The sequence below is a fragment of the Heteronotia binoei genome, chromosome 15, assembly GCF_032191835.1.
Source record: "Heteronotia binoei isolate CCM8104 ecotype False Entrance Well chromosome 15, APGP_CSIRO_Hbin_v1, whole genome shotgun sequence".
Lineage (NCBI taxonomy): Eukaryota > Metazoa > Chordata > Lepidosauria > Squamata > Gekkonidae > Heteronotia > Heteronotia binoei.
In genome coordinates this window covers 49116398-49130755 of record NC_083237.1, presented here as the reverse complement: position 1 = coordinate 49130755, position 14358 = coordinate 49116398, and the positions used below count along the sequence as shown (strand labels likewise).

At 42.1% G+C, this 14358-nt stretch overlaps 1 protein-coding gene across 1 annotated transcript in view; it reads right to left on the bottom strand.

Annotated features, from left to right (window-relative positions):
• Positions 1-14358, bottom strand: part of LOC132583938 (beta-1,4 N-acetylgalactosaminyltransferase 2-like) — a 53877-nt gene that overhangs the window by 14217 nt on the left and 25302 nt on the right. The window contains exons 3-5 of the mRNA XM_060255688.1: positions 4468-4605; positions 3037-3143; positions 1781-1818 (exon numbers count right to left, since the gene is read on the bottom strand). Coding sequence (XP_060111671.1) covers positions 1781-1818; positions 3037-3143; positions 4468-4605 — 283 coding nt within the window. The remainder of the gene's footprint in view (positions 1-1780; positions 1819-3036; positions 3144-4467; positions 4606-14358) is intronic.

The window sequence follows — 14358 nt, the reverse complement described above, 5'->3', positions numbered from 1 at the left end:
ACCATAAATCTAGGTAACATTCTGGCTTTGTTAGTTTAAATAGAGGGCATGTTTACTCAAGAGATTATGCCATCCATATAGTTTGCCATAGGATGGGTTGGTATATGCAATGCTCTTTGTCATATTGCATATACCAACCCATCCTATGGCAATCTATATGGATATTCTTCTGCGCTCGGCCTTCCATATGGTCCAGCTCGCACAGCCATACATTACTACTGGGAATACCATTGCTTTGACTATATGAACTTTTGCTGGCAGCGTGATGTCTCTACTTTTTATTATACTGCCCAGGTTCGCCATAGCTGTCCTCCCAAGGAGCAAACGTCTTTTAATTTCATGGCTACAGTCACCGTCTGCAGTGATCTTGGATCCCAGAAATGTGAAGCCTGTCACTACTGATCATTAGAAGAAGACAAAGAAGAGATTGGATTTAAACCCCACTCTTCACTCAGAGTCTCAGGGTGGCTTACCATTTCCTTTCCCTTCCTCTCCCTACAACAGACACTGTGACCGATTTCCCACTAGCCTTACCTTGCTCTCACTCTCCTCTTCTCAGCGGGGCTTCCCATCAGATTTCGCACAAGCTGCCCCGAGGCTGCAAACAAGATTCTCTAAAACCAGTTTCTGTTTGCCGCATGAAAAAGGCGAAGCTAGTTGCAGCCCCGGGGCAGATAGTGTGAAATTCAATGGAAGCCCCGTGGAGAAAAGGAGCTTGAGAGCAGCATAAGGCTAGTGGGAAATCGGTAAGAGAGGTCTGAGAAAGCTCTTTTGAGAACTGCTCCTGAGAGAGCAACTCTTTCAAGAATTGTGACTGACTCAAGGTCACCTGGCAGGTGCATGTGGAGAAGTGGGGAATCAAACCCGGTTCTCCCAGATTAGAGTCTATGCACTTAACCCCTATACCAAACTGACTTTAGGTTGTAATCAGCTCTAAACCCCATGACCGATGGGGGCAGGGCTAGCCCTGGAGTGCTCAGTGCCCCAATTTGGCACCCCCTCCAGCCCAGTGCCCTAGGTAAATGCCTAATTTGCCCAGAGCTGGCAGTGCATGGGGGAGAGCAGAATAGAAACTGAATAAATAAATAAACAAATTCTTCCAGGTGGCTGGCAGGTTTTCTACAGGTAGTCAGAAATCATTCGTAACTATCATTATGTATTTTGCATCAACCAAAGACCCTGACCCTCTATTGTGGTTATTTCATAATCCAGCTATTTGGGCCACCCCAAATAGGCAGTGACTTCAGCTTGCTACAAGTAAAAATCAGAACTTTTAACCTCTCTGTCTACTCCCTGGAAAAAGTTCATGAGGGCCCCAAAAGAAAGAACAAAGTAAAAATAGAACAAATTTACACGCAACCCCCCACCCAATGAACAAACAGGAGGCAAAGAACAAGAAGTAACAAATCTGGCTGGAGCCTGCAGAAATCTGGGGCTGGAGCCTGCAGAAGGGTCCACCCTCCATTAAATCCACCCTCCAAAGCTGCCATTCCCCCCCCCCCCGGAGAACTGACTCTGTCATCTGGAGATCAGTTGTAATTCCCAGAGATCGCCAGGCCCTACCTGGAAGTTGGCAACTCTAATATACACATTGGCAATCTGCACTGTCATTTGAGAACCACCCAGTTTTTTGAGCCTATGAAAAAGGCCTTTCTGAAGTTCTGCTTTTCACACTTGTTAAATACAAGATGGAATCCACAAATTCACCCCTGGGATTGCCTACAGAAATAGAAAACCATGGGGGCAATGCACACTTCCAAATTTTTGTGAAATACATTACCTGGACTTTTCCTGGACTTTTGCCATGGAAACCAAGCCCTTTAGGAACAAAAGCAAAAGAAACCCCAAATGGAGCAGTAAGTAAATACAAGACACAGGACAGAGATTAATATTTGAGTCAAAAAAGAAAAGTCCATTCAGACGTATTTCATAGAATCTGAGAATCACAGCATTGGAAGGGGCCATACAGACCATCTAATCCAACCCCTTGCTCAATGCAAGATCAGCCTAGAGCATGCCTGACCAGATGTTCATCCAACCGCTGCTTAAACACTGTCAGTAAGGGGGAAGCTCACCACCTCTCCACATAACTGATTCCACTGTTGAACAACTCTAAAAATGTTTATTCTAATATCCAGCCTGTACCTCCCCACCCTTGATTTAAACCCATTATTTCGAGTCCTATCCTCTGCTGCCAAAAGGAACAGCTCTCAGCCCTTCCCGTAAGTGACAGCCCTTCAAATACTTCAAGAGAGCAATCATGTCCCCCCTGAACCTCCTCTTCTCCAGATTGAACATTCCCAGGTTTCTCAGCCTTTCCTCAAAGGGCTTGGTCTCCACGCCCCTGATCATCCTCATCACTCTCCTCTGCACCTGTTCCATTCTGTCCACATCCTTTTTGAAGTGAGGCCTCCAGAACTGCACACAATACTCCAGGTGTGGGCCTGACCAATGCAGCATACAGTGGGACAATGGCATCTTGCAATTTGGGTATTATGCCTCTGTTGATACACCCCAAGATGGCATTGGCTTTTTGTTGTTGTGGCATCACACTGGCTGCTCATATTTAACTTATGGCCCACCCTCACCCCAAGGTCTTGTTCATACCCAGAAGCGTATCCCCCACCCAGTATGTGTGTTCCTTATTTTTGTTATCTAGATGTAGAACTTAGCACTTATCCTTGTTAACTGCATCTTGTTCACATCTGCCCACTTTTCCAGTGTGCTCAGATCTCATTGAATTCTATATCTTCTGGTGTGTTCACTGCTCTTCCCTGGTTGGTGTCATCTGCAGATTTAATGAGTTTTGCTATTCAACAAACTGTAGAGAGTTGCCTCAGTGGGGATTTGAACCTGTCACGTCCAACACTCTAACCACACAGGCTGTCACACGCCTGTCAAGACTCTTAAGTGAGAATAGTGGCAACTAGTGAAGGATTCCCCGAGTCCAGAGGGTACTTCTACCTGGCAGGACAGAGAAAGGAATGAAGTTTTTCTAAAGCACCATTTCCACCCTCTGTTTGGGGCTCAGCATACCTGGAATTACAATGGTGTGCAAGGGCATCACTTCAGCCCCGTAAATGGGGTAGCTTAAAGGTGTGTTTGGTGCAGCAATAACGGCATCTTTTGTCATGGTGGGATATCTGTAATAAAGCAGAGAGACAGAAGTGGCAAATAGGCCAGGAAGCTTTCCAGAAGCTAACACATGCGCACCTGCAAAAATGGGACTATGTTTACAGGACCAGGAAACCCATATTTATGACCCCCTTTTGTTTAAACTGGACACTGCCCCATGGAATTGAAAAATCAAATACTCTGCCACTAGGGCTGTCAGTATTGGGGAATACCTGGAGATTCTGGGGGTGGAGCTTGGGGGGGGCCTGGGTTTGGGGAGGGGAGGGACCGCATAAAGGTACAGTGCCATAGAATCCATCCTCCAAAGCAGCCATTTTCTCCAGGGGAACTGATCTTGGTTGTCTGGAGATCCATTGTAATAGCAGGAGATCTCTGGGTTCAATCTGGAGGCTGGCACCCCATCTGCCACTGAGCCACACTCCCCCTTCCCTATAGCTTCAGATGGGGAGATTGCAGAATAACCATTTGATCTAAACATCCATTTTCTCCAAAGGAACTGATCTTGGTAGTCTGGAGATGAGCTGTAATTCCAGGGGATTCCCCAGGTCAGGCCTGGAGGCTGGCATCCGTAGCTCTGGATCGAAACACTTCTCTCTATTTAGAGAATTATTTATAGCTCATCTAAGTAGGATGTTGGGATGGCCACTGGATATTTTTCTTTGACACACAGAATCACAGAGGCTACACAAACTACAGTAGCTAAGAATGAAGTCTTGTATAATATCCAGGGTTACCAGTTTCCAGGTAGGACATGGAGCTCTCCTGGAATTACAGCAAATCGCTGGACTACAGAAATCAGTTCCCCTGGCAGCTTTGGAAGGTAGACTTGATCCTGCATTTCCTCCCTTCCCCAAACTCCACCTTCCCCAAGCTCCATCCTCATATATCCAGGAATTACACAACCCAATGTTGGCAATCCTAGATGCATCTGGCCCTCTCCCTCTGATTATCAGATACTTGAGGGTCGACAAACTACAACCCAGCTTGAGTGATTTCAGACATGAATGCACATGAAGCTGGAAGTTTATACTGAATCAGACCATTCATTTATCAAGGTCAGCAGCAACGCTTCAGACTCTCAGGTGGAGGTCTATCACATCACCTACTACGTGACCTTTTTAACTGGAGATGCCCTGGATTGAACCCGAGACTTTCTGCATGCAAAGCAGAGGCTCTTCCACTGAGCCACATCCACTCCCCACAGCCTTTTCCTGGAGTACCAGCTTATTAGAGACAATATGCTTGGTGCAGCAAGGCAGTTCTCAGGCAACCAGTTCCATTGTATTGTCCTAGAAAATGTGGCCTCTATTCTTCAAGGATAGTTATGCTTACCTTCTCCGATACTCTTTAAATTCCTTCTCTCGTCGTTCTGTTACGGAGGCAATTTGATCCTTAGCAATATGGTCCTTCATCTGATAGACTGTCATCCTCGTGGTTTTGACACATTCACAGCTATTCTTTGGTCCAAGCCTAATGTGGGGGCAGGGAGAGGGAGACACCCCAGGAAATAATTATTAACAGAAAGATATAGTTGCATTCCAGTATGCAGTTCTGCAATGTGTAAGAGCTAACCTTAGATTTTATTTTATAAACCATTCAGACTATTTCCATTTAAAAGCAAACACAATACAACTGGCAGATTTCCCCAGAATTGTGCCTCTGTCAAAAGTATTGCAAAGGGATTTCTGTACCATGGTTGCATTCTGATACAGTGACCAGCCAACATTAAGCCAAAATGTGCACAAAATGGCTTTTAGTGAAGTTTATAAATATGCACAGAGAATCCCGATTAGACACTAGCTTCAATCCTTTTCAGACACACTGACTTGTACCAGTACAAGAGACTAGGCAATCTTGTATATTGGGAATGCATGCGTTCTACATGTCTCCCAGTATGCATGGTCTCCCAGCATGCATGATGAATGAACAGGGTAGGGATGTCAGCTATCTAATACGATTTGTCTATTATATACCTTCTTTTAGAGATTTCCATAAATCTGCAGAGGTTGGTCTCTTTCCAACTTTTGAAAACACGCTAATCCTTTCCCAGAATAAACCACTGGTGACTGGAAAAGGTAGTAAGAGAAGAAGGAAATAGAGAATGACTGCCCCAATATTTGTCCCAGATGTTAGGATCTATCACTGACTCTAGCCCACAATATTTCTTCAAATTTCTTAGGGTGTAAGCATGTGTTTTCTATGAGCTTTGAAATTTGCTAGATATGCTTTATTATAGCATTTTGGTGTTTTACAATTTTTATTGATTTTAACTATAAAAAGAAAAAGCATATATAAAAATACAGAAACAACAAGAGGGAAGGGTGGATACAGAATGGGAAACCAGAAACAAAGAAAGTTACATATATATCAGTTACATTTCTACCTCAGAACAAAATATCCAATTCTTTCTACCTGCAAGTATTGAATTTTTCCCATACATTCTACCATCCTCATTTTCCATTATACATTTTTTACTAATCTCTTATTTAAAATAGAAGTCTAAACTATTCTTCTTCAACGCATATAGATCTAAAAAGTCAGAGAGATCACAACACAAAACTAACTGGCTAAGCTTAACCATATTAAAAATACAAACTGACTCATTATTTTAGCAATGTCATCATTTGGATAAGCATAAAAACAAATATCTCTTTATCCTTCTAACTTACTTATTTCAAGCAGAGAGAGCAAAAAAACCACCCCAAATTTAAAATAACATAAAAAGTAGAGAGATAAAGAAGTGGCGAACAAAAATAAAACATAGTAGTTTATCTGTCTCAGTATAAACAGTTTCTCCAAACAAACATATTGAGAGCAGATCTACCAGATTATAAAATAATTGTGTTGTCTCCCTACTTAAAAATTGATCCAAATTAATTGTTTATTTATGTAAGATTCTTTTTAAAGCTTTTGGATACTATAGCTCCTATATCCATATTGCTCTGAGAGGCACAAACCTAATATGTCCCGAGGATCTTACTTGGCCATTTAAAATCGCATATCAGTTCTTGAACAAAGCAGGAGTCAAGTAACACCTTTAAAACCAACCAATTTTTATTTAGAATATAAGCTTTTGTGTGCTCTTAAGCACACTTCATTAGACAAGGAATCCAGTACAGTGATCCTCGTCTGATGAAGTGTGCTTAAGAGCGCACAAAAGCTTATGTCCTAAATAAAACTTGGTTGGTCTTAAAGGTGCACTTGACTCCTGCTTTGTTCAACTGCTTTAGACCAACATGGCTGCCCGCTTGGATATATCAGTTCTTGTTAAGAGTTCCATGTTAGCCAATTACCTACAGAGAGAAAAACAGTTTAAAATCCCTTCTTCTTGAAAGTTTTCTACATTTTGATTTTTTTGCTGAAATATGCCTCCTCGCTCCTTAGTGTGTACGCCCCTCTTGGTAAAAATAACAAGAATCCCACGCCACCAGTTCCTCTCAGAGAAGCTTTAGACAGTCTTGATTTCCGGTCCCTCTTAAAAACTGTGCCATCAGGTTCCATTTTGTTTTTCTTCCTCAATGGATCTTTATCCATTTGTCTCAATTCCACAAACTTCACTGAGATTTCTTTATCACTCATATAGATTTAAGGTTTTGCTACCTTTCAAAATAAAAGGTCATAAAGATTTAAGGTTTTGCTACCTTTCAAAATAAAAGCTCCTATTTGCTTTTTTTATCAACTCTGTTAGTGAACTAAGGTCCTGCTTTAGAGAAATTATGGTATCCATTATATCTTTTTTTCTGAAACATTTTGCTTTGCAATGCCATTTTTCTCCACAGAATAACTCAGTCTAGTAATCAAAGTTGAGAAATGACTCGGAAACCCAGTTAATCTATCCTTCCAAATCTTCTCCAGCTGTGTGTTTTGATTGTTGGCATTTTAGTTCCACTCAGACGACAAATACAAATCTCTCTAAAATATATCTCGTTTTTGTTCAGACCAAATTATAACTGGATGATGGTCTCCTTATCACTTATTCAATCATAAACCGGGTTGATTTAAGTATCTATATTCAGTCTAATTCAGATTACTGCAAATGCTCAAAGTTGTTCTTTGTCTTTTTGAAGCTGCACTCATGGAAAAGTGGGGGGGGGGGGGATTCACCTCTTTCCCTTCCTTTGAACTATCCTGTTTGTTGTTATGTAAAATGACCCATTATCCGATGTTATTGAAGAGCAAACTTACTTGCAAAGAAGAATTGCAGTGCTTAAGGTAGAAAAGCGATGCATCAGAAGTTTGTTAGAAGAAAGAAAAGCAAGCAGTCGGGTGTTCACCTCTTTCTGCCATAATGGCGATCATGGCGGCAGAGCACTGGAGCACACAAAAAGGACAGGGAACAGCTGCCGCTATATCCCTGGCTCTCTGCAAAGCCCCATACTAAAAGGAAACCCCCTCCAGGGTATCCCTAGAGATGCTGAGGCTGTGGCACACCTCCAACCACCCGATTTAGGGGGGCCACAAACACAAGCTCCGCGGACCTCCACTGAGCTTAAGCTGATGAAACCTGGAAGCCTATTATAGCATTTTGGTAAGAAAGAAAGAAAAGTCGCATCATAATACCTGCTGAGGACTGGAAAAGCAAACCTGCATTCCTCTCGGGGTCAACATAAAATATTAAAATTAAACCCTTGGTTTCTTTTGTTGCCAGATGAAACAAGTTAGGATAGATTGCCATCTATGTTTATAAGGACATGATCTTTTTAAAAAGAATTATATTTGACTCTCTATTGTTACTGATTTGGAATTACAGTAACTCTCTTATTATCAAAGATTTCAGGTTTTCACGGCTGGTAACATCATTAGGGTTTGTAGAATCTTTCGGGATCAAGTGCCATGTTCTACTGGAGAAAGTTTTCCTTCCAGACGTTTCGTTCTCAGCTGCGGAGAACATCCTCAGTGGCATTGCAGCCGGAGCAGGCGCTCAGACCTTCTTGGCTGCTGTGCATTGAGTGGGGCCAGGGCTGCTGGAGAGCTGCTATTTCTAGGCTGGAGGGGGTGTGATGAAAGGGCAATTGGTTTGTGGATGTGCCCATTGTTTGGTGGGGCTTCCTGGAAGGGTAGTGATAAGGAAACTGGCTGTTGAATGTGACCATTGTTCCGTGTTAATTGCTGGGAGGGTTGGAAGGGGTTTGAAGATAAGGAAGATGGTTGTTGACTGTGCTGATTGTTCTGTGGAATTTGTTGGTTGTTCTGAGACTTTCTGCAATTTATAGTCTGTAGGGTGTTTTGCAGAGCTGGGTACCAAGATTGGTGGATGAAAATGCCTTCTTCCTTTCTATTAAAATTGTGCTGGTGTTTGTAAATCTCAATAGCTTCTCTGAAGGATGGGGTGAGTGCGGGATGGGGACGCCTAGCAGATGTTTGTGTGTGGAGGGATTTTCTTAGGCTGAATTCAGAGGTGTCTCTAAGTCATCCCAAAGTGCCAGTCTGTAATCAGCCTTCTAGTGCTTAAATAAGTCTTCAATAAGTCTTGTAATTTCAAGGAGATTTTTATACCCAAGTATTGTCATTGTGTCACCAATTTGTAAGCATGATTTTTGTGAATTTACAGAGTGTGAGCTAGATAGTTTAACTGCATACAGTAAGGCTTTGGAATGATTAATTTTGAGGCCAGATATATTACTGAATTCCTAGAGCATGGTAAGGGAAGGTAACTTTTCTGGATTTGTTACATATAAAACCATATTGTCTATGTATAGACTGGTTTTATAACAGTCATCTTTGATGGGTATACCAGAGATCATACAATTATCCCTAACAGAGTTTGCTAGAGGCTCAATTGCAAGGGCAAGCAAAAGAAAGGAAAGAGGACAGCCTTGCCTTGTGCCTTCGGATAAACAAAGGTCTCTTGAGCAGTATCCATTTATTTGCACTTGAGCTTTAGGTGATAGGTACATAGAATCAATTATTCTTTTTTTATTTTTCCTTAACTGCGAAGCCATAAAAGTTTATTTTAGTTTATTTGATTTATATCCTGCCCTCCCCACCAAAGCAGACTCAGGGCGGCTCACAATTCATGCTAAAACAACAGCAGTATAAAAACATTGCATTAAAATGACATTCAAGTGCTATTTTAATACAATAATAAATAAATAGGCAGCATTCAAGTAATCTTAATAGGCACCAGCCACGTCTATCGGTCCCGATGGTAACATAGCAGATTTGATGTAATCATTTCGTCAGATTCCATAGTTAACAATCAAACTGCTGCTATTTTTCTACCGGGTAGCGGACCGGAGTTGTCCACTGTGAAGGTGACAAACAATATGGACTGTCTGCCAGTGTCTCGAGGCGGCAGGAGGAAGGTGGCGGGCCTAGCTCGCCTGGGAAATTATAGATGTTTGTATGCAAATGCTAGAAGTGTTCAAAGTAAAATTGGTGAATTGGAATGTTTAGTGTTGGGAGAAAACATAGACATTGTGGGAATTTCAGAAACTTGGTGGAATGAAGAGAATCAGTGGGACACGGTGATTCCTGGATATAAGCTATATCGGAAGGATAGGGAGGGAAGGGTTGGAGGTGGGGTGGCTCTGTATGTCAGAGAGGATATACGGTCCAGTAAGGCTGAGATCAGAGAATTAGATTCACTTTTAGAAATGCTTTGGGTTGAAATAGAGGGCCCAAAAGGAAATTTAACTATGGGAGTTTGTTATCGCCCACCAAATCAAAAGAGAGAGGACGATTATAATATGATGGAAGGCTTAAAAATAGCGGCTAAACGTAAAAACTGTGTTGTAATAGGTGATTTTAACTACCCGCAGATTGATTGGGTCAATATGTGTTCTGGTCGAGAGAAAGAGATTGAGTTTCTTGATGCTCTCAATGACTGTGCTATGGAGCAGATGGTCTCAGAACCTACCAGGGGTGGGGCGATCCTGGATTTGGTCCTAAGTAATGCCCAAGACTTGGTGAGAGATGTAAAAGTGATTGCGCCGCTTGGGAGCAGTGACCATAATGTTATTGATTTCACCGTTTGTATAAATAGGGGTTGTCCAAAAAGACCGCCACAACCACGTTTAACTTTAAAAGGGGTAAATACACTGAGATGAGGAGGCATGTGAGGAAGAAACTGAAAGGAAAGGTACATACGGTCAAAACCCTTGGGGAAGCTTGGACGCTATTTAAAACTATAATCCTAGAAGCTCAGATAAAATACATACCACAAGTTAGGAAAGGCACAAACAGGCATAAGAAAAGGCCTGCGTGGTTAACAAACAAAGTAATGGAAGCTGTAAAAGGTAAGAAGGACTCCTTTAAGCGGTGGAAAACCAGTCCAAGTGAGATTAGTAAAAGGGAACACAGGCTGTGGCAAATCAAATGCAAGACTGTGATCAGGCAGGCAAAAAGGGACTATGAGGAGCATATTGCAAAAAACATAAAGACCAACAATAAAACTTTCTTCAAATATATTAGAAGTAGGAAACCAGCCAGGGAGGCAGTGGGGCCCTTGGATGACCATGGGGTAAAAGGATTACTGAAGGAGGATAGGGAAATGGCTGAGAAGCTAAATGAATTTTTTGCCTCCGTCTTCACTGTAGAAGACGAGAACTTTTTGCCTGCCCCAGAACCACTAATTTTGGAAGGGGTGTTGAAAGACCTGAGTCAGATTGAGGTGACAAATGAGGAGGTCCTACAACTGATAGACAAATTAAAAACTAATAAGTCACCGGGTCCGGATGGCATACATCCGAGAGTTCTGAAGGAACTCAAAGTTGAACTTGTGGATCTTCTAACAAAAATCTGTAATCTTTCATTGAAATCTGCCTCCATTCCTGAGGACTGGAAGGTAGCAAATGTCACCCCCATCTTTAAAAAAGGTTCCAGAGGAGATCCGGGAAATTACAGGCCAGTCAGTCTGACTTCAATACCGGGAAAGTTGGTAGAAACCATTATCAAGGACAGAATGAGTAGGCACATTGATGAACACGGGTTATTGAGGAAGACTCAGCATGGGTTCTGCAAGGGAAGATCTTGCCTCACTAACCTGTTGCATTTCTTTGAGGGGGTGAACAAACATGTGGACAAAGGAGACCTGATAGATGTTGTTTACCTTGACTTCCAGAAAGCTTTTGATAAAGTTCCTCATCAAAGGCTCCTTAGAAAGCTTGAGAATCATGGAGTAAAAGGACAGGTCCTCTTGTGGATCAAAAACTGGCTGAGTAATAGGAAGCAGAGAGTGAGTATAAATGGGCAGTCTTCGCAGTGGAGGACGGTAAGCAGTGGGGTGCCACAGGGCTCGGTACTGGGTCCCATGCTCTTTAACTTGTTCATAAATGATTTAGAGTTGGGAGTGAGCAGTGAAGTGGCCAAGTTTGCGGATGACACTAAATTGTTCAGGGTGGTGAGAACCAGAGAGGATTGTGAGGAACTCCAAAGGGATCTGTTGAGGCTGGGTGAGTGGGCGTCAACGTGGCAGATGCGGTTCAATGTGGCCAAGTGCAAAGTAATGCACATTGGGGCTAAGAATCCCAGCTACAAATACAAGTTGATGGGGTGTGAACTGGCAGAGACTGATCAAGAGAGAGATCTTGGGGTCATGATAGATAACTCACTGAAAGTGTCAAGACAGTGTGCGTTTGCAATAAAAAAGGCCAATGCCATGCTGGGAATTATTAGGAAGGGAATTGAAAACAAATCAGCCAGTATCATAATGCCCCTGTATAAATCGATGGTGCGGTCTCATTTGGAGTACTGTGTGCAGTTCTGGTCGCCGCACCTCAAAAAGGATATTATAGCTTTAGAGAAGGTGCAGAGAAGGGCAACTAGAATGATTAAAGGGCTGGAGCACTTTCCCTATGAAGAAAGGTTGAAACGCTTGGGACTCTTTAGCTTGGAGAAACGTCGACTGCGGGGTGACATGATAGAGGTTTACAAGATAATGCATGGAATGGAGAAAGTAGAGAAAGAAGTACTTTTCTCCCTTTCTCACAATACAAGAACTCGTGGGCATTCGATGAAATTGCTGAGCAGACAGGTTAAAACGGATAAAAGGAAGTACTTCTTCACCCAAAGGGTGATTAACATGTGGAATTCACTGCCACAGGAGGTGGTGGCGGCCACAAGTATAGCCACCTTCAAGAGGGGTTTAGATAAAAATATGGAGCAGAGGTCCATCAGTGGCTATTAGCCACAGTGTATGTGTGTATATAACATTTTTTGCCACTGTGTGACACAGAGTGTTGGACTTGATGGGCCGTTGGCCTGATCCAACATGGCTTCTCTTATGTTCTTATGTTCTTAAACGCCATGTGGAATACTGTGGTCTTACAGGCAGGGGTTTTTTTTGGAGTAAAAACCTAGCAGGAACTCATTTGCATATTAGCCACACTCTCTGACATCACCATTGTTTCACACTGGCCTTTTTGTAGAAAAAGCCCAGCAGGAACTCATTTGGATATTAGACCACACACCCGATGCCAAGCTAGCCAGAACTGTGTTCTGGTGCATTCCTGCTAAAAAGTCCTGCTTACAGGCCTTGCAGAACTGAGTAAGGTGCTGCAAGGCTCTGACATTTTCTGGGAGTTGATTCCACTGATAAGGGGCAGCCACAGAGAAGGCTCTTGCTCGTGTTGTTTTAAGCCTTGCCTCTCTCGGCCTGAGGATCGATCTCAGATTTTGAACTCTTAATTAAAGTACCCTTTGGGGAACATATGGGGAAAGGCGGTCCCTCAGGTAGACAAAGGTCCAGATCATATAGGGCTTTAAAGGTAATAACCAGCACCTTGTAGCAAATCCGGTATGCCACAGGCAGCCAGTGCAGCGCTCGCAGACCAAAATATTTTGACTTCAATCTGTCAAGAGCAGGGTCAGCTATACAATTAAGATCTCCTCCCAAAATAATGACCATCTTGGAAGAAAGCCAGTTTTTGAAATGCGACCCTAAGGAAGCTCAGTTGTCCATCATTTGTTGCATATACAGAGACCAATGCAGTGTTGAAGCTGTTTAGTTTTCCATTAACAAAAAAACACGTCCCCTTTGGTTCAATTTCAGCTGCCTCAAATTCAAATCTGATATTTCTGGATATAAGAATTGCTGTATCCCTTCATTTGGACGATCCAGGTGCGCTAAATTGCATTGGAAACCAATTTGAATTAAGAAATGGGAATTGACTATTCTTAATATGGGTTTCCTGTAGGAAGGCAATGTATATGAGTCTTAAGGTCTGAGAAGATCTGAAGTTGTTTAAGCCTTTACAGTTTAAAGAGACTACACTAAAAGGCATACTCATAATGGTTTGTTGTTTAATGTGATAGACTTAGAGCTGTAATCTCTATTTGATGGCACATCCCATAGTATACTGCTCTGAAAATAATGTAAACTGAAATATTTGGGGTCTGATGCCCCTAGTGAAATTAAAGTTCTTTTCTGGGGAAATTTTTTTTGTTTGACTACACCTATCAAAAGTATCTACCAACAGGGCTTTTTTTGAGCAGAAACACACAGGAACACCGTTCTGATTGACTTGGCATTGGAGTGTGTGGCCTAACATGCAAATGAGTACCTGCTGGGTTTTTTCTACAAAAAAAGATCTATTACCAACACATGTCTGCCTTCATTAGGTAAACATAAATAAACTGAAGTCATGAGTTTTTTGCTCAACAGAGAAGGATCAGAAGAGAATATCAGTAAAGCGACTCCAAGGTAGAAACACAGGAAATGAGTCTGAAGTAATTCATATTGGTTTTGACCATCAGCCCTCTTAACAAGTGGATCAACTAAATATATGTGAACTAGCAGGAAGATACAGCGGTTATGTTTGTTATCCAGCCATATGCTCAGATCAAACATTTCATGTAGCTGCCATGCAGCCCTGAATAGATGATTCTTTAAATGGAAAAAAAAAATAAACACCATCTACTGCTAAGTCCAGCAAAGGTGAGCTCCAACTCCAGGAAGCAGGTAAGTTATAAAGAGGCAATAAAATGGAACAAATGTCAACCATTAAGAGAATCACCTTTGTCGGCAATAAAGTACAATGTATAACATGGAAACTAGCAATAAATACCAATTAATCAGAAACAGTAAGAACAACAGCAGGGAAAGAAATGCAAGTTTGAAACGTTTATGAATGAACAGTTGAACTCTTAGTTCTCAAAGGAAGTAAAGCCAAGCACAAAGCTCAACAGGAGAGACTGAAATAGGAGTCAAATTGCACCTTTAAGACCAACTTAGTTGGTCTTAAAGGTGCCACTTGACTCCTATTTTGTTCTACTTCTTCAGAC